The sequence below is a fragment of the Eleutherodactylus coqui genome, chromosome 12 (genome assembly GCF_035609145.1).
Source record: "Eleutherodactylus coqui strain aEleCoq1 chromosome 12, aEleCoq1.hap1, whole genome shotgun sequence".
In the NCBI taxonomy this organism is placed as follows: domain Eukaryota; kingdom Metazoa; phylum Chordata; class Amphibia; order Anura; family Eleutherodactylidae; genus Eleutherodactylus; species Eleutherodactylus coqui.
This window is the reverse complement of record NC_089848.1, coordinates 119,023,059-119,051,026: the sequence shown is the minus strand read 5'-3', so window position 1 is coordinate 119,051,026 and position 27,968 is coordinate 119,023,059. Positions and strand designations below refer to the sequence as shown.

Sequence of the window (27,968 nt, the reverse complement as noted above, 5' to 3'; positions counted from 1 at the left end):
TCATTTTTTCGGCCCCACCTTCCAAGTTGTTATTTTTATGTTGACTCGGCTGTATTGAGGGCCTGTATGTGCGGGATACGTTGTATCTGTAGTATCGGTACCTCTAATTTAATAAACAATATAATGAACAGAAAAATAAAATATTTAAGTGGGCAGAAATGAAAATAAAGCAGTTGCGCCATTCTTAGAGGGGTTTAGCTTTTACAGCGTTCACAGTAAAATGACTTATGAGCTTAGCTCTACGGAGCGGTACGATTGGGGGGCTACGAAATTTATACTAGTTTTCTTTTAAAAAGTAAATACCTTTTTCTCTTTCTGCCTTCCGCCACCATATTCGGAGACCTGCTACTTTATGTTTTCGGTAATTAAGATGTGTGAGCGCTCATTTGGGGAAATATATATATATTTTTATATTTAGTTAGATTTAATCCTTCAAGACGTTTCCTCCATGTTGCCTCTGCAGGCCTTGAGGCATTTTTTGCATGACGGCCCTGGAAGCTTTTAGTTAATCCCGGCCGCCATACTAGCCTATCGGCACTCCCGATCTTGTTGCGGGAAGGAAGATGGGGGCGCCGATGGGGCGTGGGAAGAGGGCCCCCCTCACATTAACTGTTAATAAACATCTAAATAGCTAAAGCGGTTTTTTGAGAACCCCAACATTGTGGGGGACACAAAAAAAAATAAAAAAACAGAACCCTCACCTGTCGCCATGTCAGCACTGCTGCGGTCTTCTATTTACATCGGCTGTAGCGGCGACGTGGGAGGCTGGCAGGGATGTCCTCAGTGATGTCCCGTTAATCTGCCTTGGGGCTTCTACATTAGAAGCCCATGTGACGGGTTTACAGGACGTCGCCCGGCCTTCCGGCTGGATGACGTCACCGGTCAGATACTGTATATCACTTTTCTACAGTTTTCGGCATGGGTAGCCCCAAAGTATATAAAAGTAATAACTTTGGAAAGACCCTTCAGCTGCCGGTGGCTGTCAGAGACAGCTGATAGTCATCAGGTATGGACCGGACCCCATCCCGAGCCCACTCCATACACCCTTCATAAACACTTGACATATATTTACTTTATGCGGTTACCCATTCACATTGGCAAAACTAGACTTGGATGCGCCCCTGTACAGAGTACCTCGTTCCAGTATCTGATTGGGCACAAGAACGTTCAAATCTTATGCATCATCTCGAGATGAAAACGATCAATTCTTGTAGAAAGATAAAAGCGCGTTTCCTCAGACCCAGAAAACGTAAAACCGCTCTTCACATCAAATATGGGTTCTTCATAGGTTGTTAATCAGCCAGTTCTCGACTAGTCAGCTTAAACATTTGCAGAGCTGTGATACGGAACACAAAACTTACACGTCGCAGATATTCGAGGTCAGTGGAGCAAGTGGCGCAAGCTGTTTTAAGAGGCGAACGCCCATCTGCCAGCCTTTGTCTCTTCCAAATTCGCAGACGGCATCGGCACACTCCTCGGAGGAAAACTGGTAGAACACGAAGCTGTCCTGGAAGCAATGCTGCTTGTCCACTGCGGGGACACAAGAGGCAGAATTAGGGGGGGGGGGAATTTAAGGCGACGTGGCTATGGGTACGTCTAATTAACATCACAGGGTTCTAGCACCATTTTTCGGTTTTTGACTGTCTGCCGGTTATTTTGGACCATGGTCAGTTGGGTTCTGCTCCCCATATCCTGGCAGTGACCAGCCAAACATAGCTTCGCCCTTGCTATCAATCACATAAGAAGACGGGTCACTGCCTCTCTCAGAAGCAACACACTCCAGCCCTGCTGCTTGTATACCGCCATGGTCTGCCGACAGATTGCTTATCACCGGTCCGCTACTCCTGATCATATGCCTCATACTGGTTAAAGCAGCGCATAAAGAAGCCTTGTGCCTCCAGAATTTAAGGGCTCCGGTTAATGTTACTGTGATGCTTAAGAAATAGGTACAGGGTCTTTCTGCTCCACAACTAGCCTTGTATACCTAGCAGGAGTGCATATAAGCGGACTCGACTGTATTCTCCCTATCTAATGTTTAAGACCACAAATGGTATATGACACCCATAAGTGCAATACTTGGCAATATCTCCTCTTGGGGCACTGTGCGGCACCATCGCTGTGGGGGCACTGTACGGCACCATCGCTGTGGGGGCACTGTACGGCACCATCGCTGTGGGGGCACTGTACGGCACCATCGCTGTGGGGGCACTGTACGGCACCATCGCTGTGGGGGCACTGTACAGCACCATCACTGTGGGGGCACTGTACGGCACCATCACTGTGGGGGCACTGTACGGCACCATCACTGTGGGGGCACTGTACGGCACCATCACTGTGGGGGCACTGTACGGCACCATCACTGTGGGGGCACTGTACAGCACCATCACTGTGGGGGCACTGTACAGCACCATCACTGTGGGGGCACTGTACAGCACCATCACTGTGGGGGCACTGTACAGCACCATCACTGTGGGGGCACTGTACAGCACCATCACTGTGGGGGCACTGTACAGCACCATCACTGTGGGGGCACTGTACAGCACCATCACTGTGGGGGCACTGTACGGCACCATCACTGTGGGGGCACTGTACGGCACCATCACTGTGGGGGCACTGTACGGCACCATCGCTGTGGGGGCACTGTACGGCACCATCGCTGTGGGGGCACTGTACGGCACCATCACTGTGGGGGCACTGTACGGCACCATCACTGTGGGGGCACTGTACAGCACCATCGCTGTGGGGGCACTGTGTGGCACCTATCTTCTTAGGAAGGGAAGCATTAGCAACTACGGGTGCAATTTATCTGTAATACATTGTATCGCTTTTGCTTTGTTTGTGAAGACACTAAGTTGTTAGAGAAGTAAATGGAGGAACATTTCTTAAAAAAATTTCTACAGAAAACTTATGAAAAGTTGCCCAAACTTGTCCGATTCCATCAATTCCTGCGTAGTGAGGGCTCTCTGAAGGCTCTTGTAACCCAATGCTGATAACTTGCTGCAACGCGTTCTCTTATCTTCACTCACCAAAAGTCATTGAAAAGGCAAGAAAAAGTTATGTGCCGCAGTTTATTTAACGCTCTAAGTATGAAGTTGAACTTTGCTGGATCTCTGCAGTAAACACTACATTGATGGACGGCTTTGTTCTGTGTGTCATATGAAAGCCTCGCACTAGTGGAAACATGTCCAACGTAGGGGAGTGATAGAAGACAAGCCGTGAACAGAAGTAATGCTGTCGGCCCGACATCCCTCTCCCTTCACGCACCGCTGCCTTCCCAGCCAGGAGGAGCAGTAAGGGGGTTATCCACAACATTATCCTCATCCCAATAACTCTTTACAGCAGACTGCGGGCGCCGTCTCCTCCCGCTATACGCCAGCGCCAGAAAATACAGGCATTTTAGTTATACAGACCTGAAAGTAGGATTCCCAGTTTGAGTAAGATCTGCCAGATTCCGGCGGCGGTGTATCGACACTGAACGAAAGGACAATGCTGCAGAAGCCAATCCACCAGCTCCGATCCCACACTGCTTTTACTGGAAGAAGCAAGAAAAGGGCAAAATAAAACATTAAGAGGCAGTATGACGTGAGAGGCATGTGTGAGGTATAGGACAGGAACTATAAGGGGGAGGAGGTTAGGAAGTGGGTAGAATGTGGGGGGTGTCAGGTGGTGGGAGGTGAGAGGTGCGAAGTGGAAGTGTCAGGTGGGAGTATTAAGTAGGTATAGGGGAGATCTGTCAGGTGCGAAGTATTTAAGACATATCGGGGGGGTATAATGTGGGGGGTATCAGGTGGTAGAAGGTGAGAGGTGTAAAGCGGGAAGTGTCAGGTGGGAGGGATTTAGGATGTAGGTATAATGTGGGGGGTGTCAGGTGGGAGCGTTAAGGCAGATCTGAGGGCTGTGACCAGGTGAAGGGGGTCATGTATAATGGGACACTCAGAACACTTTTATACTTGTTAGACTTTTGACCTCAATATGAGGTAACAGGATAAGGGGGGCAGACAATAGAAATAGAGGTTAGGGGCTTTTCACATCCCATTTCAGCCGTCCGTCGAGCGGATACATTTTTGTCATGTACAATTAACATAAACGTGATGTGAACAGCCCCCAACATTACCACTCTGGTCAATGGGCCGTTACCGGTACGCAGCTCAGCCGGCTTTACTTGAACGGCATAAGCTGCAATATCAGTAGCTCCCAATGATAAGAGTAATGATGCTCCTACCGGCGGGGGGACTGCCACATTTATTCTAACTCAGCACGCCGGTACCAACACTTACAGAGCGGCTCGGTGAGCAGAGAATACCATTATAGAAGTGCCATGTGCCTCAATAGGACAAGACATTTTCTACTTGACATGTGACCCTCCACCTGGAAGATATCTCCAGTTCCTCGGACATCTTGTCTGCATTTGCTACTTCCCCCCCTTTCCATAGCCTCCAACTTTCTGTGAGCAGTGCATGATGGGAGGACAGGAAGCGCTGCACTATAATGCTCAGTTCAGAGTGCCGGAGAGCCTGTCTGTCGGGTGCAGCAGCTTTATCTGGCGCCCTCTGAGTGAGAGGGAGGTTGGTGCAGGTAAGTTGTAGGACCTGTGAGCTGTGGGCGGGGCTACAGTGCTGGGCAGGAGACAAGCTCTATGCATGCTGGGAGTTGTAGGCAACAGTCTGTTTATAGTGGAAGTGATGCATGTAATCAGCAGCAGATCGGCGGCTCCACGGGATAAAGAAGAGGGTCCAGAGCAGGAGATAAGACACGGCAACCTGGACCTTTTAACTGCACCTCCTGGATTTGAGTTCTTCCTGGAAAGCCCCTTAAAGTTACAATCCATGTTATCCAGGAGGATTAACCATCTTTGTACATTTCATACTGAACCTCATTCCAAGGGTTTGTATGTAAAGAGTTTGTCCAAGACGCTTCATGTTTTCTATTGCTGTCCTGTCCTCTGCGGGGAGCTACCTCCTGGCCTCCTATCAATCAGCTGATTGCCGGCGTTGCTGCCACTGTAGCATGCGCAGGAAGCACATTGCGCCGACTATAGTGCAGAACTCCATGCAATACAAAGTCAGCCCGTCCTGAGGAATAGGAAACTCATTAACAAGTCCCAGACAGATCCTTTAGGTATGAAGAAGTCTCGGGGGTCTTCCCATCGATCATGATAGACTGTGGAAATCGTTCGGCTCTATCACGGCTTTATATGCCGATGTTCTGCCGCATTGTGTAGGTTTCACACATGTAATTCACCTTTCACAGGTAACTTACCGACAAATACAGGTGAGATACATGCGATCCCGGATAAGAGCAGGAGACTGAAGTCGTACTGCGTTCCTCAGAGCCCGCCCGGCACACGTCACGCTCTCTCCATAAGACTATAAAAAGAAAGGGTTACGTAATTAATGGGGTTTTCCAGAACTTACCCACTGATGTCCTATCCTCCCACACTGCCCGCTTCCAGCTCTGACCACACAGCAGTACAGCAGGTCTGGCAAACAAGTCAATGTCAGGTCTAACTTTGTTAAACACTTTCCTACCAAAAGTAATTGGACCCCTGCGCAAAAATCACAAGTAGTATTTATTTCCATATGTTAATACTTAGTGGGGCTCCATTGGCCCTAATGACATTGGATAATATTCGTGGTATACATTCTACAAACATCCGATACACTTCAGCTGGTATTTCCCTCCATTCATCCTGCAAATGTCTGGCGAGTTCTCTCAAAGAAGATGGGTGCCTTTCATATTCCTGACTCGATGTTCCAGTTCTCAAAGATGTTCAGTAGGTTCAGGTTGGGACTCCAGTCCAATCGTGGGACATCCATATCCTCAAACCAATGTAAAACAGTGTTGGATCTGTGACGAGGCGCGTTGTCTTGTTGGAAGTATGGCCGACCATTCCCAGAGGATTGTCACATAGTTGGCAGCGCATTGTCTAGAATGTCAGGGTTCACCTCCGTGTTCATGGTTCATATTACTACAACCAACGGGCTGAGACCATGCCATGTAACACATCCCCAGACCATAAGTGAACCTCCACAGTACTTAACTGTTGGTGGTCTCCACACCCAGGTAAGTCCATCTGATTTGTTGGTAGAGTAGTGTGATTTGTCGCTCAACAAATTGTTCTTCCGTTGCTCCACTGTCCAATGACGGCGCTCCTTGCACCACTGTAGACGGGCCGATGCGATGCGCTTCATGATGGGCGGCTTGTGAGCAGCGTTATATCCTGTATATCCAATAGCGAGCAGCTCCACAAACTATGGCTGACCTCTCCAAGGGTCTGCGTCTTATGTAGCATGGTTTAGGACACGGGACATGCTAATAAGACACAATCCGTTCTATTGATTGGGGGGGGGGGGGGGTTCAAATACTTTTAGTAGGATAGTATTTCTGTAAATTACCAGAAGACGACTGGAATAAGTCTTTTAACCACAGGTATAGGGGGGCGGTCAGTTGGCCCCTCATAAACCTTATGGTCATCATATAATATCCAATGAATGGTTGCCGCACACTATACACTTCCTTATGTTACGGTGGGGGTAATAGAACTCACGTACTGGATGCAGGCTCCCCTGAATGTGGACTAATACATCCCAACACCGTCACATCCGTAAGGGGGCTTTATGCAAAGAAATGGATCAATACAGAATGGTTTATTTTAGAAGATGATGTGCTGATGCTTTTCAAAAAACCCCGGATGCTGCTTTCTCTTATGGCTTGTGGTCATCATATAGTCACAATATGTAAGGCTGAACTAAGACACATGCCCATCTAGATCAGCCCGATACCCCACAATGTTCATCCAGAGTAAGGCAATAAAAAAACTAAAACTTTGTTTTGCCAATTTTCCTTATTTAAGGGGATAAAACTTCCTTCCTGACTCCAATCTGGCAATCAGAATAATGGCCAGATGACCGACTCTTCTGAAGTAATCAGTGACGATAACAGGTAACATTGTAATCCGTCCGGCCTTCCTTGTGGTCTTATTCACACATATCAGAAATGCTGTGGAAATTCAGCTGCAAAATCCACAGCATTTTCATATCAAAAACAGAGTCAAAATCTGCAACAACGGTGTGGCCGTGACTGTTTTCATGCAGACGTCCTGCGGATTTCCACTACGTGTGAATACACCTTAGTGAGTTCGCCATCACCACGTCCTCAGGCATAGACTTCTATTTTCTCACTGCTCTTACAGTAAAGAACCCCCCCTTGTATGTCATAAATATCCAACATTAGTTACATATCATATGGCAGGCTGACTAGGAATTACCACCACACTGTTTGCCCTGGGTCTTCTGTCAACTCGGATTCGGCCCTATTAGCCCCAGCGGCTGAAACAGATTAACATGTCACCCCAAGGCATTTATTAGAAAGCTCCTTTATCTGACAATGGCTTTTATCACGGTTCGTCTCCAGTTGCATGGCCGCCCCAGAAACCAGATGTACTGATGGGATTTTCATATATGCATAAGACTAAGAGGAGCCTTTGAGAGAAGATAAGATTATAAGACCAAGACATCAATAATGTGATGCCAGTAAGACGACAAGCATAAGATGAAACGTTGTTATCTAACGCCCTGAGAGAAGCCTTATGACTGATAACATACTGATAGAAGAGATCTAAAGATGGACGGTATTGGAAGTATACGCCAGGATAAATAAGAAGGGGCAAAAGATGGAAAGCAGGTGAACCCGCGCCATATCCCCTTACTCCTCCCAGAAATAGCGCATGTTCTGCAATGTGGGGTCGGCACCAGAAGGCTGCCATACACTGTCTGCAGTATGCATGGCGTGCCGCATGGACCCATCAATATGACCCACTGAATTAAACTTGTGCATTCAGACGTGTGTTTTGTATGCAGACCAATGTGGCAAGTTTAAAAAAACAAAGACACAGTATGTCCCATTATAGGTCCTATTATAGGTCCTATTCACAGACCGAAATTGCCCATTAAAGTTTATGGGTGCATTAAAAGAAATGCGTCAAACTCACATTAGCGCCCGCGTTCACTGCAGTTTTTTTGCACACGATATTTTCTGATACTATTTGGGCGTTCAAGAGAGGAGCATTTTGAGAGGTAGGAACTCAGCTTTCCCAGGTTAAGATATCCACCGGGTATTAATGTTAGGACCCATCTGAGAGCTTGGTCACCTGGACGTTGGTAGATGGGCCAATGTAATTTGATCAAATTATATACTAAGAACCTTGCATTATTTAATGTGGTTAGATTATAGGTTTGTATACCTCTGATAGTGAATTTATTTTGCGTGCTGCTGCCAATTTTGGTTTCTGCCTTTACTATTTGGGCGTTCATGCATTTTTCTTTTTGCATGTGTCACATGGCCACAAAACATGTAATCGGCGCATACACATGTAGTGAGAAGAGTGCACTCTGTTTATGGACAGATACTACATACGCCTGTGTGAATGAGCCCTAAGGCATGTACCCCGCTACACCCGCCGCTGCCAGTACGTTGCGATGCCCCGTGTGGACAGTGACTGATGCGAGGCGATACAATCTGCATACACGGCAGGCATGGGCAGAAGCAGAACACCCACCTTGTTGCTGGAGTTCTCTACACAAAGGTTCGAAATTCTTTCCGATAAAATCTGTGAAGACACAAGTAAAAAATACTTTCAGCCCGTTTCACAGCAACATGAAGACAAATATATTACACCGTCTAACAGACGGGAAAATGAATGGCCATTAAATACAAGAATACATCATAATTAGCACAAATGTCACAAGACGAAGCGTCTCATTAACACATCCTACCATCATAATTAGGGAATGGTATTTCTATATAAGCAGGTTTCTCGGATTATACGAGCTTCTGTGCGTCCGGCTCATTGTGATGACAGAAAACATAAGTGCAATAAACCAATGGCAATAATACTCTGGCCAAAAGGTGAGAACTTGGCCGAGCTCTTAAAGGGAACTCGTCATATCATAAACACACCACAAACTAAGTTATGGTGCTTATGGAATAGGGAACAGGTCATCGGGGTGAGCTTTTAGACTTACCTGGCCACCCATTCCCACGGGGTGACCGGTGGTAGTCGGTGCTCAGTCAGTGTGACTCTTCTTCAGGCATAGAGAACGGTGGGAGTGCGCAAGCAAACTATCAGAAGAAACGCCGCACTGACTGAACCGAGCGCCGACCTCCGCCGGTAAGAACACGTGAATGGGGAGCTGGACGAGTATGAGATGCACATCCCCAGACGGCTTGTTCCCTGCTGCATAAGCACTAAAATGTATTTTATGGTGCTTATAGGACATGACAAGTTCCCTTTAAATCACAGTCAACCACAGTATTGGGCCGTCGTGCTCATTTCAAGTAAACCGAGGACAATCAATCATTATTCAAGGGATGGTATTTTTGCAGAGAGAAGGGCAGAAAGCCCCCGCACAAGGGCGTTCAATGGGAAATACTTGTCGATCCTCCATGCCGCAGGATCACTACTTTACCTGAAGTGATGGGAGGCGCTTCTAAAGAGAAAACGCCTCACATCCGCAGGTAAATTGCGATATTGCACCCGGCCATGTGTACGTTGCCTTATGGCCCTTTCACATGGGCTGACAGCCTTTTAAATGACTGCGTAAGTGCTGACATCACCGCGAAGGTAGTCGGCGCTCGTGCAGAGCGTTCACACAGAAAGACCTGCCACTGGACCGCAGGATTCTCGCTCAGTGCACCCCCTATGTGAAGCACTGAGCGTTTGTACAAGATGAAAAGCCAGCGGGCCAACAGCTGAAAAGTCAGCTTAACAAACTGAACGACAAGTGAGCGATTTTTTTCGTATTCGCACTGAACGATTATCACTTAATTCGCTCATTTGAGTGAATTTTGAGCAATAATCTTTACTTGTAAATGGGCCTTAAGGCTATCAATCACTGGTAAGACCTGTCAATCACTAATAGGACCACCCACTGGACTCCTGAAGTTATCACTGATGGAACCGCCCACTGGACTCCTTAGATTGTCAGTCACTGATAGAACCGCATTCGATTCCTAAGCTCAAGAATAAGTAGGGATTTAAATGAGTAAGAACGCAGCTTCTACTGACTCTTACCCCAAAGAACCTATATATCAGCTCCTTCTGCCTACATTTTGGGCAACCTGTTTGAGCTGACCGGTTCCCTTTAATGAAAGCTGAGAGCCAATGATACAATGTACAGCATGGACTGACCGCATTGTTACATTCCCCTCTGACGTTTCCTGCTGTGTTGCATTTTGAGGGCTATTTTATGAGCAGTGCAATAATAGTGAGGATGTAAATGCCCATTTTATGGCCACCATGATTCGGGCAGTCAGGAATGGGTAAGTGGTAGCTTAGAAGGCCATCATGGAAACAACCCTGAAGGATGAAGTCACACAAATGTATTTAGTGACTACATTTGGATCCGAGGGGCCGTAAATAGTGTCAGATTATGGACCCCGGATTACTGTCCTCGTGGAATATGTCAGATTTCACCCAAATCTCTAACACGTTGGGTCACACAGTGTTACGTCGTTTTATGGTGACGCCAGGATCCCAGGGAGCTGAATGTAACTGTGTGGTCCTAAACAATGGAGAAGGCCTTTGTATACTCCTGCAGTCCCGCGGGCTGTGGAACAGCTGTAATAGACGACACCGCATGACGCCGTCAACTGACAAGTATACAACTCAGAGGGGAACAGACATTCGGTAGAGCCGTCACATGCCGCTCACAAGGTGATTTCTGTAGAGGCTGTAACACAATTCTCACGGCCGCCGCCGGTCGCACTCCCCACCTCACAAACAGGAATCGAGGACTTTGCTGCACAACCGTAGAGAGAAGCCACTTTTACTGCAATGCACTGCAAATAACAGAAGCCGAAGCGCGGCGCCAGCTGGCAGCCCGACAGGAAAATGATGCACATCACCGCCACAGTATTTAGGTCCAATAATGCAGCCTGGGCCCTACAGAGTCATAACCCCGGCCGATGCGAGAGCTCATCCAGGTCTGTAGCAGCGCGGTACGGACGGAGGCCCAGCCTAGCAGATGATCCTGTAGAGGCCGACGGCCGGGAGCAGCGCCCAGATTTACTTGGCTTAAAAACTGCAGCTAATTAAAAAAGACAGTAATTGGCCTAATGCGGGTGTGGTTCACATTACCTCCCCAGCGACAGGCTGCAATAGGAACACACATGAAATGTCAAATCCAGCCATTCACACCAGGAAAGAATATCGCATCACGCTCTATGGGTGAATCCTTGGAACGTCTCGCCCTTAAAAGGCGCTCGCAGGCCGTGCGATGTGCGTGAGCGCGATGCCATGCTTGCTATTGAAGTCAATGAGAAATGCTTGTGATCCCTACACGCGCCTGAGGATCGCCATTTCACAGAAGTGATGCATCGCCATGAGAATCACACGCTGGCAGGAGCGATATTACACTCGTCCGTGCGAATAAGCCCACTGCTAGAATTTTAGCATTCCAATACTTAAAGGCGAATGGTCAGCAGATCTCCGTAACCTGCCAGAGGGTCTCTGAAGGGTCTCATCCACACAGGATTGTGCAATTTGGGTCTATTATACAAGGACCAGTTTCCCAGCGCATGTACGTGCATGTTGCATGCGGTTTTGTTGTACGTTTCTTTAACATCTACGTTCCATACAAGACGGCCCAAATTATGCCACTTGTTGTTTTGGACTGTCACAGACACTTTTCGAAGTGGGCCCAGCGTAAAAGTAAAAAATAAAAGTAAAAAGTTTAAAAAAAAATAATAATAAAATCGCACCAGAAAACTAGCGCCCAACCTATAGTACATGCGCCCAACCTATAATACATCCGCCCAACACAGAGTTGTGGCCAAGTGTTTTCAGACTGATACAAATTTTCAATTTTCACAATGTTTGCTGCTTCAGTTTTTAAAGTGACAATTTGCATTAAGGCCGCTTTCACATCCGCGGCGGGGGGGGGGGGGGGGTGTACCGTTTACCTGCTCCATTCGGGGAGCAGGAAAGGGGGATCCCCTAGCCAAATGGATCCATCTTATGACCAATGGAGTCTGTACGGTTTCCACTCAGCCGCCCGGCATGCAGCGCCGTCTCTTCCGGTATTTTCTGACGGATCTGTAATGGACCCTCCGAATAGAGATGTGAGAGCGGCCCATAAATTATTATGAGGAGTGATCACAAGAATCTCATTTCCACAGAGTTTCAGTCTTGCCACAAAATAACCTACTAACAGTCCAGCAAGGCCAGGACCGTCGCCTAATGAGGATGCAGCTACGTGATTGGTCCAACATCAGAGCAGCGCTCACTCCGGAGTGGCAGCAGGCGGGCGTCGAGCATCTACACAGAGCGTGGCGAGGTACCTTGGAGGCAGCGAGCGTCACGGAGGGCAGCAAAGAAGCCACTGCTCTTCAGGAAAAACATCGAGGACAGACGGACATTCTGCAGGAAGTACAGAGGACGGACTGCAGAGGACTGGGGGTTCGGGGGAAGATGGTCTGGTGAACAAAAGGTGAGCGCTCCCATGGGTCCTGTGCCACGCCAACAGCAAAGCATCCTGAGACCACTCATGTGTGGGGTTGCTTTTCATCCAAGGCCGTGGGCTCACTCACAGCCTAAGACCACTGCCACGAATACAGAATGGCATCTAAACCTCCTCCAAGAGCAGCTTGCAATACGTGCGCCGCCTACCCCCGCGTGAGCGATCCCTAAAACAACTAAAAACACTAAAGCAGCAAACTTTGTGAACAAAATTTGTGTCAATCTGAAACCTTTTGGCCACGACTTGTACTCAAGACGCCCGGCTCTATCCTGGAGGAGCGCGACACAAGGGGGAGACTGAATGGAGCAACGGTCGCGCATACAAGGCGTCACTCCATTCATTCCCAATGGACTGTTGGAGAGACCCGAGTAAAAGCACTTACCCATTTCCATCAGCCCCACTGAAACAAATGTAGTGGCAGCGGCACACGTGATTGGCATCACTGCAGTCAATCTGACACCATCGCGGTGGAGGAAGCATCCGCACAGTGACAGAGAAGGGGGACATAGGACCCCCCATTCTCATGGTCATGGAGGTCTTGGCGGTAAATTGGGTTGCCACCTGGCTGGTGAACCACCGCCCCATCCGGCAATAAAGTTCCAGGGCCGTCGCCGGTATTTATTTTTTACCAGCCATATTAATGGCCGATAAAAAATAATTGCCCCCCCCCCCCCCCCCCCCCCGTGAGTACAGCGGGCAACAACCAGAAGTAGCTCTGCTTTTTCCTCCGGTGTCAGCGCTGCGTGCCGTACGTACAGGAAAGCACGCAGCGCCTCCGCATACAGAAGCCATGGCGGACAGAACTGAGCACTAAGGGGCGCACGATTACCCCTGGGGGAACTATTACTATTGAGGCCATTAAGGGGACGTAACATTGCTATTGGGGCTACTATCAGGGGCATAATTACCACTGGAGCCAATAAGGGGGGTCACTATTACTATTAGGGCCATTAAGGGGGCTCACTATTACTATTGGGCCATTAAGGGGGCTCACTATTACTATTGGGGCCATTAAGGGGGCTCACTATTACTATTGGGGCCATTAAGGGGGCTCACTATTACTATTGGGGCCATTAAGGGGGCTCACTATTACTATTGGGCCATTAAGGGGGCTCACTATTACTATTGGGGCCATTAAGGGGGCTCACTATTACTATTGGGGCCATTAAGGGGGCTCACTATTACTATTGGGCCATTAAGGGGGCTCACTATTACTATTGGGCCATTAAGGGGGCTCACTATTACTATTGGGGCCATTAAGGGGGCTCACCATTGCTATTGGGGCCATTAAGGGGGCTCACTATTACTATTGGGGCCACACTTATTTGGGACACTATTACTATTGGATCTATAAAGGAGGTGCACTATTGCTATTGTGGCCATTAACCAGGTACTCTTACTATGGAACAACTAAGGGGGCACTGACGCCGAGAGGGGGTGCAATTACTACAGGGGCCACTGAGAGGTAACATCTTACGTAGTCATAAGCCACACCCACGACCACACCCCTTTTACACTGGTTGGTATATTGTGGCGACGAAGCTTGTGACCCAACACCCACAGATGAGATTTATCACCAATCCTATGGATAAAGTGTGTCTTGGTACAACCCTTTTGGTAAATGTGCCCTAAAACAGTACAAACCCCTCTGACAAGACCGCCCCTCTATCGAGACAAAAAGTTTTTTTAGATCTAGCCTCTGTAGAGGGGTGGTCTTCTCACAGAGGTGGTCTTTTGGAGAAGTTTATTATTTTCCGGATTGGAATTACAGGAATATTTAGATAAATAGTCCCTGGACTGTAGAAGAAGCGGCGGAGGCCCTCCGGACATGGCGTTATCACACAGCGGCAAGTCTTAGTCCTAGATGCCAGGCATCCACTCCACAGCGGGAATCTTCCACCGTTTGGTAAACTCTTACGGCACGTGACTCTCCGCCTGTCTTATTAGCATCCAGTCATGCAGACGCTACGAGGTTTACGCTTCTGTGGACTTCGCCTCCCGACACCTTCTGCTCTTTGTGGCCTTGTCTCAACATGTTGTCTGGGCAGAAGCCGAAGCTTAAAAAGGAGGCAAAATAAAGCGGTGAAGGCGGCGCTGCTGTATGGAGGAGCATTAATATCACTGCTCTATACAGATAGGAGTGCAGCCGGCACCCGCCAGGGGCTCACACCGCGGTCTGCTGATGGAGGAGCATTACTATCACTGCTGTATACAGATAGGAGTGCAGCCGGCACCCGCCAGGGGCTCACACCGCGGTCTGCTGATGGAGGAGCATTACTATCACTGCTGTATACAGATAGGAGTGCAGCCGGCACCCGCCAGGGGCTCACACCGCGGTCTGCTGATGGAGGAGCATTACTATCACTGCTGTATACAGATAGGAGTGCAGCCGGTACCCGCCAGGGGCTCACACCGCGGTCTGCTGATGGAGGAGCATTACTATCACTGCTGTATACAGATAGGAGTGCAGCCGGTACCCGCCGGGGGCTCACACCGCGGTCTGCTGATGGAAGAGCATTAATATCACTGCTGTATACAGATAGGAGTGCAGCCGGCACCCGCCAGGGGCTCACACCGCGGTCTGCTGATGGAGGAGCATTACTATCACTGCTGTATACAGATAGGAGTGCAGCCGGCACCCGCCGGGGGCTAACACCGCGGTCTGCTGATGGAAGAGCATTAATATCACTGCTGTATACAGATAGGAGTGCAGCCGGCACCCGCCAGGGGCTCACACCGCGGTCTGCTGATGGAGGAGCATTACTATCACTGCTGTATACAGATAGGAGTGCAGCCGGTACCCGCCGGGGGCTCACACCGCGGTCTGCGGATGGAAGAGCATTAATATCACTGCTGTATACAGATAGGAGTGCAGCCGACACCCGCCGGGGGCTCACACCACGGTCTGCTGATGGAAGAGCATTAATATCACTGCTGTATACAGATAGGAGTGCAGCCGGCACCCGCCGGGGACTCACACCGCGGTCTGCTGATGGAGGAGCATTACTATCACTGCTGTATACAGATAGGAGTGCAGCCGGTACCCGCCGGGGGCTCACACCGCGGTCTGCTGATGGAAGAGCATTAATATCACTGCTGTATACAGATAGGAGTGCAGCCGACACCCGCCGGGGACTCACACCGCGGTCTGCTGATGGAGGAGCATTACTATCACTGCTGTATACAGATAGGAGTGCAGCCGGCACCCGCCGGGGGCTCACACCGCGGTCTGCTGATGGAGGAGCATTACTATCACTGCTGTATACAGATAGGAGTGCAGCCGGCACCCGCCGGGGGCTCACACCGCGGTCTGCTGATGGAGGAGCATTACTATCACTGCTGTATACAGATAGGAGTGCAGCCGGTACCCGCCGGGGGCTCACACCGCGGTCTGCTGATGGAAGAGCATTAATATCACTGCTGTATACAGATAGGAGTGCAGCCGACACCCGCCGGGGGCTCACACCACGGTCTGCTGATGGAAGAGCATTAATATCACTGCTGTATACAGATAGGAGTGCAGCCGGCACCCGCCGGGGACTAACACCGCGGTCTGCTGATGGAGGAGCATTACTATCACTGCTGTATACAGATAGGAGTGCAGCCGACACCCGCCGGGGGCTCACACCGCGGTCTGCTAATGGAAGAGCATTAATATCACTGCTGTATACAGATAGGAGTGCAGCCGCCACCCGCCAGGGGCTAACACCGCGGTCTGCTGATGGAGGAGCATTACTATCACTGCTGTATACAGATAGGAGTGCAGCCGGTACCCGCCGGGGGCTCACACCGCGGCGCTGCTGTATAGAAGAGCATTACTATCACTGCTGTATACAGATAGGAGTGCAGCCGGCACCCGCCAGGGGCTCACACCGCGGTCTGCTGATGGAGGGGCATTAGTATCACTGCTGTATACAGATAGGAGTGCAGCCGGCACCCGCCGGGGGCTAACACCGCGGTCTGCTGATGGAGGAGCATTACTATCACTGCTGTATACAGATAGGAGTGCAGCCGACACCCGCCGGGGGCTCACACCGCGGCGCTGCTGTATAGAAGAGCATTACTATCACTGCTGTATACAGATAGGAGTGCAGCCGGCACCCGCCGGGGACTAACACCGCGGTCTGCTGATGGAGGCGGATGGAACTCGACACATCAAACCTCCACATGCTCCATATGAAATCGGGGGCAGTTGGAAACCCATTGCACGCCTGCGGACATATTTACACGGATGGTAAACCCGTTGCACGCCTGCGGAGCCTGTGGACATATTTACACGGACGGTAAACCCGTTGCACGCCTGCGGACATATTTACACGGATGGTAAACCCGTTGCACGCCTGCGGACATATTTACACGGACGGTAAACCCGTTGCACGCCTGCGGACATATTTACACGGACGGTAAACCCGTTGCACGCCTGCGGACATATTTACACGGACGGTAAACCCGTTGCACGCCTGCGGACATATTTACACGGACGGTAAACCCGTTGCACGCCTGCGGACATATTTACACGGATGGTAAACCCGTTGCACGCCTGCGGAGCCTGTGGACATATTTACACGGACGGTAAACCCGTTGCACGCCTGCGGACATATTTACACGGATGGTAAACCCATTGCACGCCTGCGGAGCCTGTGGACATATTTACACGGACGGTAAACCCGTTGCACGCCTGCGGACATATTTACACGGATGGTAAACCCGTTGCACGCCTGCGGAGCCTGCAGACATATTAACACGGATGGTAAACCCGTACGAGTCTGACGCAGACAGAAAACGATCCCATTCACCGGAAGGAGGGATGCTTTACTCTGAGGTTGAGAAGCTGCTGCGGCTCTATAGCAGGGCATGTAATGTAGGGCATCCCGCGCCTCGCAGGGTGCTTGTATGTTGTGCCATACGACTTGTGCTTCAGAGTTTTCAGCACAACTCACATTGGCGCGTGTAAATGCAGCCTAGACTCGCTTTTACACGACCGAGAAACTCGCGTGAGATTTGTGCGCTGCAAAGCGCACGAATATCAACATGAGCGTTTTTTTTCTCAGCACCGTGGGAAACAAATCGTGGCACGTCATATCTGTGGGCGTGCCTTCACATCGCATCACCCATTGTTCTCAATGGGGCCGGCGGCAGCATCGCACCATGTGCTGGTACATGCGATGTAATGGCAGTAGAGATGAGCGAGCGTACTCACTAAGGCAAACTACTCCAGCGAGTAGTGCCTTAGGCCGCCTGCAGACGAGCGGGTCGGATCCGGCAGCGAGAAATCTCGCCGCGCGATCCGACCCCAGAGCCTGCAGGGGTGAGCACGTACTCACCCGCGCCTGGCGGCCCCGGCTCTTTGATGTGCCGGCTGCCGCGCAGCCGGCGCATGCGCAGACCGGAGCCGGCGGCCAGGTGAGTGCGTGCCCCGCAGATAATTAGAACATGCCGCGGTTTGTTTGCTGCGCGAGATTTCGCGCGGCCAAACCGCGGCCGTCTGCATAGGAGTGCGTATTGTAATGCACTCCTATGCAGACTTTCAGCGGCGGAAATCCCGCGGCGGGATTTCCGCTCGTCTGCAGGCGGCCTTATTCGAGTACCTGCACTCTCGTCTCTAAAGATTCGGTGGGGGGGCGGCTCCCACTCCTCCCTGCTCACTCCCACAACTCACCGCTCACCCGCGCCGGCAGCCGAATCTTTAGAGACGAGCAGGCAGGTACTCGAATAAGGCACTACTCGCTCCAGTAGTTTGCCTTAGCGAGTATGCTCACTCATCTCTAAATGGGAGGTTTGCCTACTGAAAACAATGAGAGAAGCTCTGCGGTCCTCCGGACTGACTGATCGCTACTTCCACAAAGTAATGCAGGGCGGTTTTGAGATAAATACGTCTCACATCCGCTGGGAAACTCGCATGTTGTGATTCACGGCCCGATATCGCACTTGCCCGTGTTAAGTCAGCTTTACTATGACTACTACACGATGGAGCAGAGCCTGAGACTAGAGTCACAAGCTTCCCTGCAGGGGAACCCCTCTATCCCCGCTACGGGGATATCCCTCCAGCTCCCCTGCAGGGAACCCCTCCATTTCCAAAGTGGGGATATCCCTCCTTTCCCCTGCAGAGGAATGCCTCCATCCCCAAAGTGGGGATATCCCTCCTTGTCCCCTGCAGAGGAATCCCTCCATCCCCAAAGCAGGCATATCCCTCCTTGTCCCCTGCAGAGGAATCCCTCCATCCCCAAAGCGCGGATATCCCTCCTTTCCCCTGCAGAGGAATCCCTCCATCCCCAAAGCAGGCATATCCCTCCTTGTCCCCTGCAGAGGAATCCCTCCATCCCCAGAGCAGGCATATCCCTCCTTGTCCCATGCAGGGGAATCCCTTCATCCCCGAAGTGGGGATATCCCTCCAGCTCCCTGTCCGCATGGATTCCATGGCAAAATAGAGCGTGCCGCAATTTTTCTTCTGTTCTCAGTGGATAGTGCGTGCGGACGGTGATTGCGGATTCCGCAATTAGAATCCGTTCGTGTGAGACCCCCCGCCTACGTTCCACTCCTTGATGGGAGTCACAGGCTGTTAGTTGTCTTTATGGGTCAGACATTTGCTTTACTATATTTCGTTCCATTACAAGAGGCAGCAGCCAGCCGGTCATCAGCGAGGGGAACGCCGGGGCGCTCGGGACTTTCTATCCTCTGATCTCCCGGCTTCTGGATGATTTTGTACATAATGTGGAACGGGACTGAAGAACATCCCCCACCGCACCCCGCAGTCCCAGATATCATCGCACATATGCAGAGGAAGTGAGGAAGACCGATTATGTGGTTATAGGGGAAGTTCTATTGTTATTTTGGATTAAGAGCTCTACATATGTGAGATTAACCCCTTAGTGACAGCCTGGGCACCAAGCAATTTTCAATGTCGTATTGCAAGAGCCATAACTTTTGGGGGGGAAAAGAAGTGAATCTGCATCACCGAGCTCCAAGACGCAGAACATTTTTAGTTTTCCAGCAGTGGAGCCCCGTGAGGGCTTGTTTTTTGCAGGAAGAGTTGCAGTTTGAGGTACTTTTGGGTCGTTTGGTTTCTTTTCTTTTACCTTTTTTGAGAGGCGAATAAAAAAAAAAAAAAGCAATTCTGACATTACTTTGTACAATTCTTCTTACAGCGCTCACCACATGCGATAAATAAGAAAATATTTTCATTGCCTGGGTCATTATAAATGTGCTATTACCTATTACGTGTTGCTTTTTTAAATTTTGGGGGAATTACATCCATTTAAAACGGTTTTGTGGGGAAAACTGGGATTTTTCTTTATATTAAACTTTATTGAACTTTTTTTTGACACCAAGTTTTAGTCCCTCAAGGGGACTTGAATATGCGATCATTCAATCGCTATGATAATACACTGCATTCTACTAAACCAATGACATCAGCCTATTAGACTCTGCTAGGCTAATAGGCCAAGTGACATGGCAAAAATGGATGCCTTTGTCAGGCTTCTGGCTGCCATGGTAATCCATTGGTACCTTAGCTGCCCATGGGTGAAAGGAGAAGCTCCCTCCCCCTGTCATCTGCTTACATGCTACGGTTGCTATTGACTGTGACATGTAAGGGGTTAAACTGTGAGGATCTGATGTTTCTTCACTACGGTCAGTTAGAGCAGGAGACTGGCCGTCAGTCAGCTGAGCCACCGCCTTAAAAAGATGTACATGGCGGTTAACGGCCATTAGTTATCAATAAATACAAGGTATAGTATAGTGCATGTGATGTGTGTGGGGTTAGCATTGCAGGTCATGTGATCACGGTGCACCTAGCAGTGCTACGTTAGCGTTAAGGATGCACGATGTACTAGAAGGTGGTGATACGAGTCGGGGCCGGCACATTCTCCAGCTTTTTATCCCAGATGGAATACACATGAAGTGCATGGTCTATAATGCAACACGCCTTTTGGAGATCTTACTTCTGAAAGTTCACGGAGTGCCGCAGAGTGGAGTCGGAGGGGTGATTAATATTCAGATAGTCACACATTGCCGGGCCTCCCCTTGCCGTAGGGCTCATTCACAGGGGCATACATACCAAATTCTCATTGTTTCACATTCGGGTATTCAGACATTTTATGTGCAAGGGGCAAAAGAAAAAAAGTTATGTCCTATTTTGGCCCAGATTACGGACTTAGGGCGAGCACCCACTGGCGTTTGCGTTTTCCGCGGGAAAAAAATGCAGTGTTTTCGCGGCGTTTTCCGCGTTTTTTCCGCGCGTTTTTCGCGGCGTTTTCGCGGCTTTTCCATTAATTTCCATGGAGAAAAATAAGGACACATATGCAACTGACAGTTCCTATGTTAAAAACGCAAACGCAACGCAAAAAAAACGCCAGTGGACAGGAACACATGTTATCTCTATGCCTGTGCAGGAAAAACGCAAAACGCAGGTAAAAAAACGCCAGTGGGTGCTCGCCCTAAAACAGCACCTTGAGGTCAGCGGAATGCAAACATAGACCGTGAATACACATCATGCAATAAAATCAATGGACCGGCCTGCGCTCTTTTTTGTGCTCGCAGGGCCACATTCGGGGGGAATATGCAGTGTTTCAGTCCAAGAAAACATGGCATATTCACGAACCGAAAACTGCATACACCCCTGTGTGATAAGGACATATAAAGGACCTGACAGGAAAAGGGCCACTCGATTACTATGCAGTGCGTTCCTTAAAGGGGTTGTCTGGGTGGGATTCAATTTTTTAAGCATAGTTCCAAGTCTGATAAAAGTAATAAAAGTAGTGGTACCTACCCGTCCTTCCCCCGGGCCATCCAGTGGTGCAGCCCTGCGGTCCTCCTGGCCTTTGTTTTGTAACGGCTACCACCTGACCGCTGCAGCCAATTGGAAGCGAAGTAGTCAGGCGCCGTTCTCCTGGCATCACCACTCAGATACAGGGAGGCAGGAGAACGGCACCTGATCGCTGTGGCCGCTGGTTAGGTGGTAGCCATTCCAAAACCAAGGCCAGCAGGACTGCAGCGGGGGAGAGGAAAGGCAATTACCGCTACTTTTATTTATATATTTTTTTAACAGTTTTAGATCAATTCTGGACAACCCTTTTAAGGAAACATGACTCTGGGAGCCCACTGTTGTTACTAGTGTAAATATCCTAGCACTTGCATCATTCAACTCCAGCATTTTATGGGGAAAATAGTACAGCATGCAGCACTACTTTGCCATTTTAAACTGAATTTGTGACGGAAGTGCCTAATGGACGCAGATGTGAACAGAGTGTAGCGTCTATTTACCGGCAATGGGTAGGAGCCACAGGTGCCGTGCAAGCCTGGAGAGGTAATCAAGGACAAGCCAGGAGTCAGCAACGAAGGATGAGGAGGGTAGGGTATTCAGGAGGAAAGCCAGGAGTCATTATCAGGAAGTCTTTAAGTCCCTTGTAGTGGAGGAGGAGAGATAGATCAAGGGCTGTGGAGCACACTAATCATGCAATGCGTGGGAGGAAGGGCTAGGCTTATATAGGAAGTGTGAATTAGCAGCAGGGTGCAGCCAAGACAGAGAGGCAGGAACTAGATCAAGAGCCAGGACAATGCTATGATCAAGCTGGATAGCTCACTGGGGAGAGAAACCGTCTGGAGCATCGGAGGTCCCAACGAGGCCAAAAATAATTAAGGAAAACATCTGCCTTTTAAGGGCCTAAAGTATAGTGATATATATGATACCAGGTTGATAACCTGAAAATACTTGTACAATGCAGTAATAACCAGGATGCATACGTTAAGCGTTGTCGGTGCGTGGAGCTATAATGACAATGCCTGATAAATCCGAAGAGAAATGCTATCGTGCAATTATCGTCATCCATTCGAGGCCTCGACAAGTACCCGGCATCCATCGCGACGAGCCTTAAAGCCTACGTTTCCATAGAAACTGTATGCGCTCTTAAACATTTAATAACGTTCTGCCACATGTAGCATCGCCGTCCATCCAGGAACACTTAGCATTCAGATGCGCTCGCCGGTAATGGAACATACCTGCCATTAGCACTCCTCTGCCTCGGGCTGCTATTGTGTTACTCCTGTCTATCATGCCCTTGCCTTACCTACTTCGCGCCTCCATAGAATCCGTCCAGCAGACTCTTGTTTTATTAAAACCCATAAATTAGGCAATCGCTCGCCAGCACTTAGCAAATGGAGACGTTTTGTTTAAGGCGCTGAAGTCAAGTATGATGAATGGCTTATCTCCTATACCGATCCGGACGGAGGGACGCGGCCACATCTTCATTTAATAAGCAGGACTTGTGGCTGCAAATAAAATTGGATCCCACAAACAATAATAAGCCCCACGTGACGAGCGGCCACATGTGGCTCACGGCTGCAGTATGGATGATTCATTCTGTCTGCTCGGCGGTCGGTGGGGGGGGGGTGATTTCTACGCTGCAGAGAATAGTCACCGAGCTCCAGTACTGTATACGTTAATGCATTACTTGTTGTGAGGATTCGACAACACAAACACCCCCTCCAGGGAACGTCCGCACCGGGGAGGCTCATACTCTGCACAGAATTTCCTTATGGAACATAAACCGCATTTGCCGTACGAGCTATGGGGGCGACATATTATAACAATCTCATCCACACTGATGCAGGGAGATTCCTTCTGCATGAAATGCGCAGAACCGACCCGTAGTGCGGATATTAGATGACTGTCAGACCAAAATACATGCATTTAGGTGGAAAAAACTGCCCCAAAAGTTTTCACAGCCTTTTTGTGACAAGTGGCTTATCTCAGGGGCTGATACAGACCAAAATAAATGAATTTACGTATCCAAGCTGTCCGCATATCCCGTTTGTTGAAGCCACACTGGCATGAGACTGCCCTGCTTCCCTGAAAATAAGCCCTAGTTACACTACATACATAGTCTAGCAGGCTTAGTCCAGGGCCCTCCCGCTGCTCTCCAGAGGTTTGGCGCGCTTTGCGCAGTCAGAAATTTTAAAAACTGCCAAAATGAAGACCTATTGGTTCCAATCAGGTCCCGTCTGGGGGTGTCATTTTCAGGATTTTAACTATAAACCCTGACGGGACTCCTGGACTGAGGCCTACAGAGGTGTGAACAGGCCCTGCGGCTAATCTCACAGCGGCGGGTGTGATATCTTGCCGTGAAACTCGGCATCGCACTCACTAAGATGCAATTTTGCCGCAGATGCGAGGTGCTTTTCTGTCACATCACTTCATTGGGAGACCTCGCATCGCACTCATGTGCACCCAGCATGTGGCGCGCCGCTGCCGCCGACCCCGCTGAGAACAATGGGCGATGCGATGTGAGAGCGCGACAAAGATAGGACAGGCCACGATTCTTTTCCTGCATTGCAAAGAAGAAAAAAAAGAATCTGTCGTGTGTGACCCAATTCAAAAGAATGGGATTCCTAGTTGGGCCGGATTTGTGTGTCTCGTAATGCACAAAACTTGTGCGAGAATCGCGGCGGAGTGAAACCAGCCTTAGGGCGCCTACCCACTTGCGATTTTTTTTCCTTTGCGTTTTGCGTTTTTTCTGAAGAGCAATTAGTTTTGAATGTGTTCCTGTCCACTTGCATTTTTTTTTTCGTTCCGTTGCAATTTTTAACATAGGAACTGTCAGTTGCATATGTGTCCTTATTTTTCTCTTAGGCCTCATGTCCACGGGGAAAATCAGGCCCGCTACGGATTCTCCATGGAGAATCTGCAGCGGGTCCCTCCTGCCCCGCGGACATGAGCGCTGAAAATCAGAATAAATGAGAATAAACTCACCACCCATCCGCTCCGTTTCTTCTCTTCGCGGCGGCGCCATCTTCTCTGCGTCGCGGCCGGATCTTCTTTCTTTGGCTCGGCGGATGCGCGTGATGACGTCGGTGACGTGCCCCGCGCATGCGCCGTCCCGAAGAAAAAAGATCCGGCCGCGACGGAGAGAAGATGGCGCCGCCGCGAAGAGAAGAACCGGAACGTGTAAGTAAAATATGATTTTTGTGTCCCGCGGATCCGGACGGCTTCCATAGGCTTCAATAGAAGCCCGCGGGAGACCCGCATGAAAATGGAGCATGGTCCAGATTTTTTCATGCTCCATTTTTTTTAAAATCCCTTTTATTGACCATCCGCGGGTATTTATCTACCCGCGGGTGGTCAATGCATCCCTATGGGGTGCGGATCCGCGCGCGGGAGAAGAGTTAAAATCCGCTGCGGATTTTAATTCTTATTTTGCCCGTGGACATGAGCCCTTAATGCACCCATGAATGTCAATGGAAATTAACGGAAAAGGGCGCGAAAATGCCGCGGAAAACGCTGGGTTTTTCACGCACGAAAATCGCAAACGCCAGTGGGTAGGCGCCCTTAGAGGAAATATAGGGCAGACTAGAGGGAACACCCAGTCTGTCTTCCCGGTTCCATGAGCGCAGCGAGTACAACCTGTGCGCCCCGTATTATGGCCGTATTCTCCCCCACAATACGGGCTTCTGGGGAGGAATAGAACGCCCACCAGAGTAATCCAAGTGTTTCTGGGAACCTTCTTAGGAGTCAGAGAGAAAAATATGTTCATCGGTCTCCATATAAACGGGAAGGTATACAGAAGTACAGCGTGGGCTCCATTACAGCTGCATACAGACCCGAGTTACACGTATGTAGCTGTAATATCTGTATGATACAGGCAGTAACAATGTTGTTTTATTACCCTCACAATGAGAGGAATGAACCATAATGAAGGGGTTGGTTGGAGTTTTGGCAAGCAGTCCTTCAATTATCACCAATTTAGCACTTGTGGTTCACATCTCAGCATGGAGAGCGAGGAAGTAAAGGAAAACTTTGTGCAACTTTGTGAGCAGAAGGATGAAAATGCCTTTACAGTCCTGGAAGTGTGAGCGGCACAATCAGGGAGCAGGCGCGACCTCTCCGGGGGTCCGAGTCATTTCTGAGCCCTCATTCTGCTTATTAGGTAGGAAGGGAAACACAAAACAAAGCAGACACAGAGGAAAAGCAACAGGAGGCCAATTAATTAGCTCAAGGTCGCACAACCAGGGAGCCCGCAGGTGGGATTAAAAGTCAAATAGTCCAACAAAGACTTTGGAAAGGGGGAAAAAAAACAAGTCCCACTGGTGGCAGCAGCTGGCAGCCCATAAATCAGAGCCAGAGGGCGAAGTACAGAATGGGCCGGCGGAGCGCCTCGAGAACATAAAATGCTCCTTATGAGTGGATGAAACAAATCATTGCCAAGCGACCTGCAGACAGTCATGATTTATGCGGCGTATTACCCTGCATCAGCAGTAACCAAGTCTGAGAGAAAATGCCATTAACTCCAGAAAGGTGGCAACTCCAATGGAACGCCGAAATTAGGTCACATGATTACTGGATGTAGAAAGCAGCTAGAAGAGAAGGACCTAACGGTGTCCTTGTCATCACTTTCTGTCCCTATGGCCGCCTGCACACGAGTGTTCCGGATTCCACTCGCGGATTTTCACGCGCGTATGGTACCTAAATGTGCTTGCGGATAGGTGCGGATGCGTGAAAAATCACGCGCGGATATACGCGGATGTGTTGCGGAAAAAAACGCGCAGAAAAATCCGGAAGACACCCTTATTGTAAACCCAACCCCTAGAGAACTGCCCATTCCTTGGAAAACAGCTTAAAAACCAACACCCAGACTCCGTTCTGTCCCTCTTGCTTGTGCGAGCACCGTTAAATTATTCTGGCAACATGCTTTCACCCGGTGAGCAGATGTCTTTGTGGGCATGGTTGATCCATGTAACTTTTTTCGGACGTACTGCGGTAACGGAGGAGGAAGAGCCCCCCAGGAAAAAAAGGAGGTACTGGGTGCACCCTGGCTGGTGTCTGCTGGCTGCTCTCTGGTAGATGAGGGGACTGAAAGGACAGATCTGCAGTTGAAATGTGCCTGTGAAGCTCTGTGCTGTGTGTTGGGACGCCTCCTACCATGCCTACTTCCTGTAGTCATAGCAACCAGTGACTCCATCCGCAGCTGCACTGCGGATGTACTGCGTGAAAAAACGCACCCATTCACTTGTATTGGAGGCTTCACGCGCATGATCCGACCAAAATTAGAACAGGTCGCAGATTTTTTCACTCGCGTGAAAAAACGCGATACACATCCGTCCGTCTGGGGACAACTGCGGATCCTCATAGGAGTATATTGGCTGCGGTCTGGGGCGGATTATGTGCCTAAAATCACGCGCTTGAAATTCTGCTCGTGTGCAGGCACCCTATGTTCTCTAATGTTAGGACCTTTGTTTTATCTTAAAGCATACCTGCACTTTCAGGGCAGTTTTCAGAAAGAGCTGCAGAGTCCACATGAGGAGTAACACAATGTCTGGCCATTATAGGACTTGTAGTATCCCACATTTAATCATCAGTTTTCCACTCTGCAGACTTCATTTCTAATTCTCAGTCTTCCCTGAGCTGGTGGAGGGGCCAAGCTGCTATGATGCCTCCATACACTGCACACATATGAAAGCAGGATCTCTTTATCTCTGAGCTGGTAGGTGCAGACAGCTGCAATGTCATCTCCATACATTGCACAATTAGATTGAGATCACGATATCGCTGCATTTTTTTTAACACAAATGTCAATAGGACTTTCTAATGTTAAAAACGCATTGCACAAAAATCGCAATTTTGTGCTTTGTGTATGAAGGCACCATTAGAGGAGCAGGATCCCTTCTCTATCTTTGAGTTGCTGGGTGTAGACTGATGCGTCCATGCACTGCACACATACAGAACAAGAGATCCTGCTCCCCTATCTCTGCAGTGTATGGAGACATCATAGCAGCATCTTATACTAACCAGCTCAGAAACAGAGAAAAAGAGACCCTGCTCTCCTATCTTTGAGCTGGTTAGTGTAAGCTGCTGCTATGGTGTATCCATACACTGCACACTTAAAGAGAGCAGGATCTGTTCTCTTTCTCTGAGCTGGTGGGTGCATACTGCTACTATGTCATCTCCATACACTGCTAACAAAGCGGATCAAAATCTCTTCTCTTTGTAGACATCCTCATAAATGACAGTATCATTGGGAAGACTATACAGCAGTACTGAGCAGTGTAGATGTCATTACAGTAGCTGTGGGACAGTCTGTGCATTTTTTTTCCTTCTGTCTCTCTCGTGCAGCTCCCTCCTCCCCGTTCTATTGACTTCTATAGGCAGCATGCGATAGCAGCAAGAAAAGATCCACCCACTTCTTGCAACCTTGGAGTCTTTGTTACTAGTTACAGACTTCGCATGAAAACAAGCAGTGGACGCTAATTGGAAGGAAGAGAGACCCCTAGTGGCCAGCATTTTAGAGAGGTTTTCAGTATAAAATCCTGTTCTATGGTAAATGAAGCGATTTGCACTTCCATGTATTATCACATAGTTGCCACGCATGGATATAACTAAAGGCCCTTGGGCCCGGGTGCAAAAAAGTTTATCTTGGGGCCCCCCCCCCCCAACTACTCTAAACCCTTAACGTAAAGGTG

At 49.3% G+C, this 27,968-nt stretch overlaps 1 protein-coding gene across 2 annotated transcripts in view; it reads right to left on the bottom strand.

Annotated features, from left to right (window-relative positions):
* The window catches only part of RAPGEF5 (Rap guanine nucleotide exchange factor 5), a 267,845-nt gene that overhangs the window by 186,410 nt on the left and 53,467 nt on the right, over positions 1–27,968 (bottom strand). The window contains exons 2-5 of one of the 2 annotated variants that reach the window (XM_066584672.1): positions 8,558–8,608; positions 5,260–5,366; positions 3,411–3,532; positions 1,362–1,530 (exon numbers count right to left, since the gene is read on the bottom strand). In XM_066584672.1, coding sequence (XP_066440769.1) covers positions 1,362–1,530; positions 3,411–3,532; positions 5,260–5,366; positions 8,558–8,608 — 449 coding nt within the window. Of the gene's footprint in view, positions 1–1,361; positions 1,531–3,410; positions 3,533–5,259; positions 5,367–8,557; positions 8,609–27,968 lie in introns of those variants that run through there. The other variant, XM_066584673.1, reaches the window with a different exon arrangement.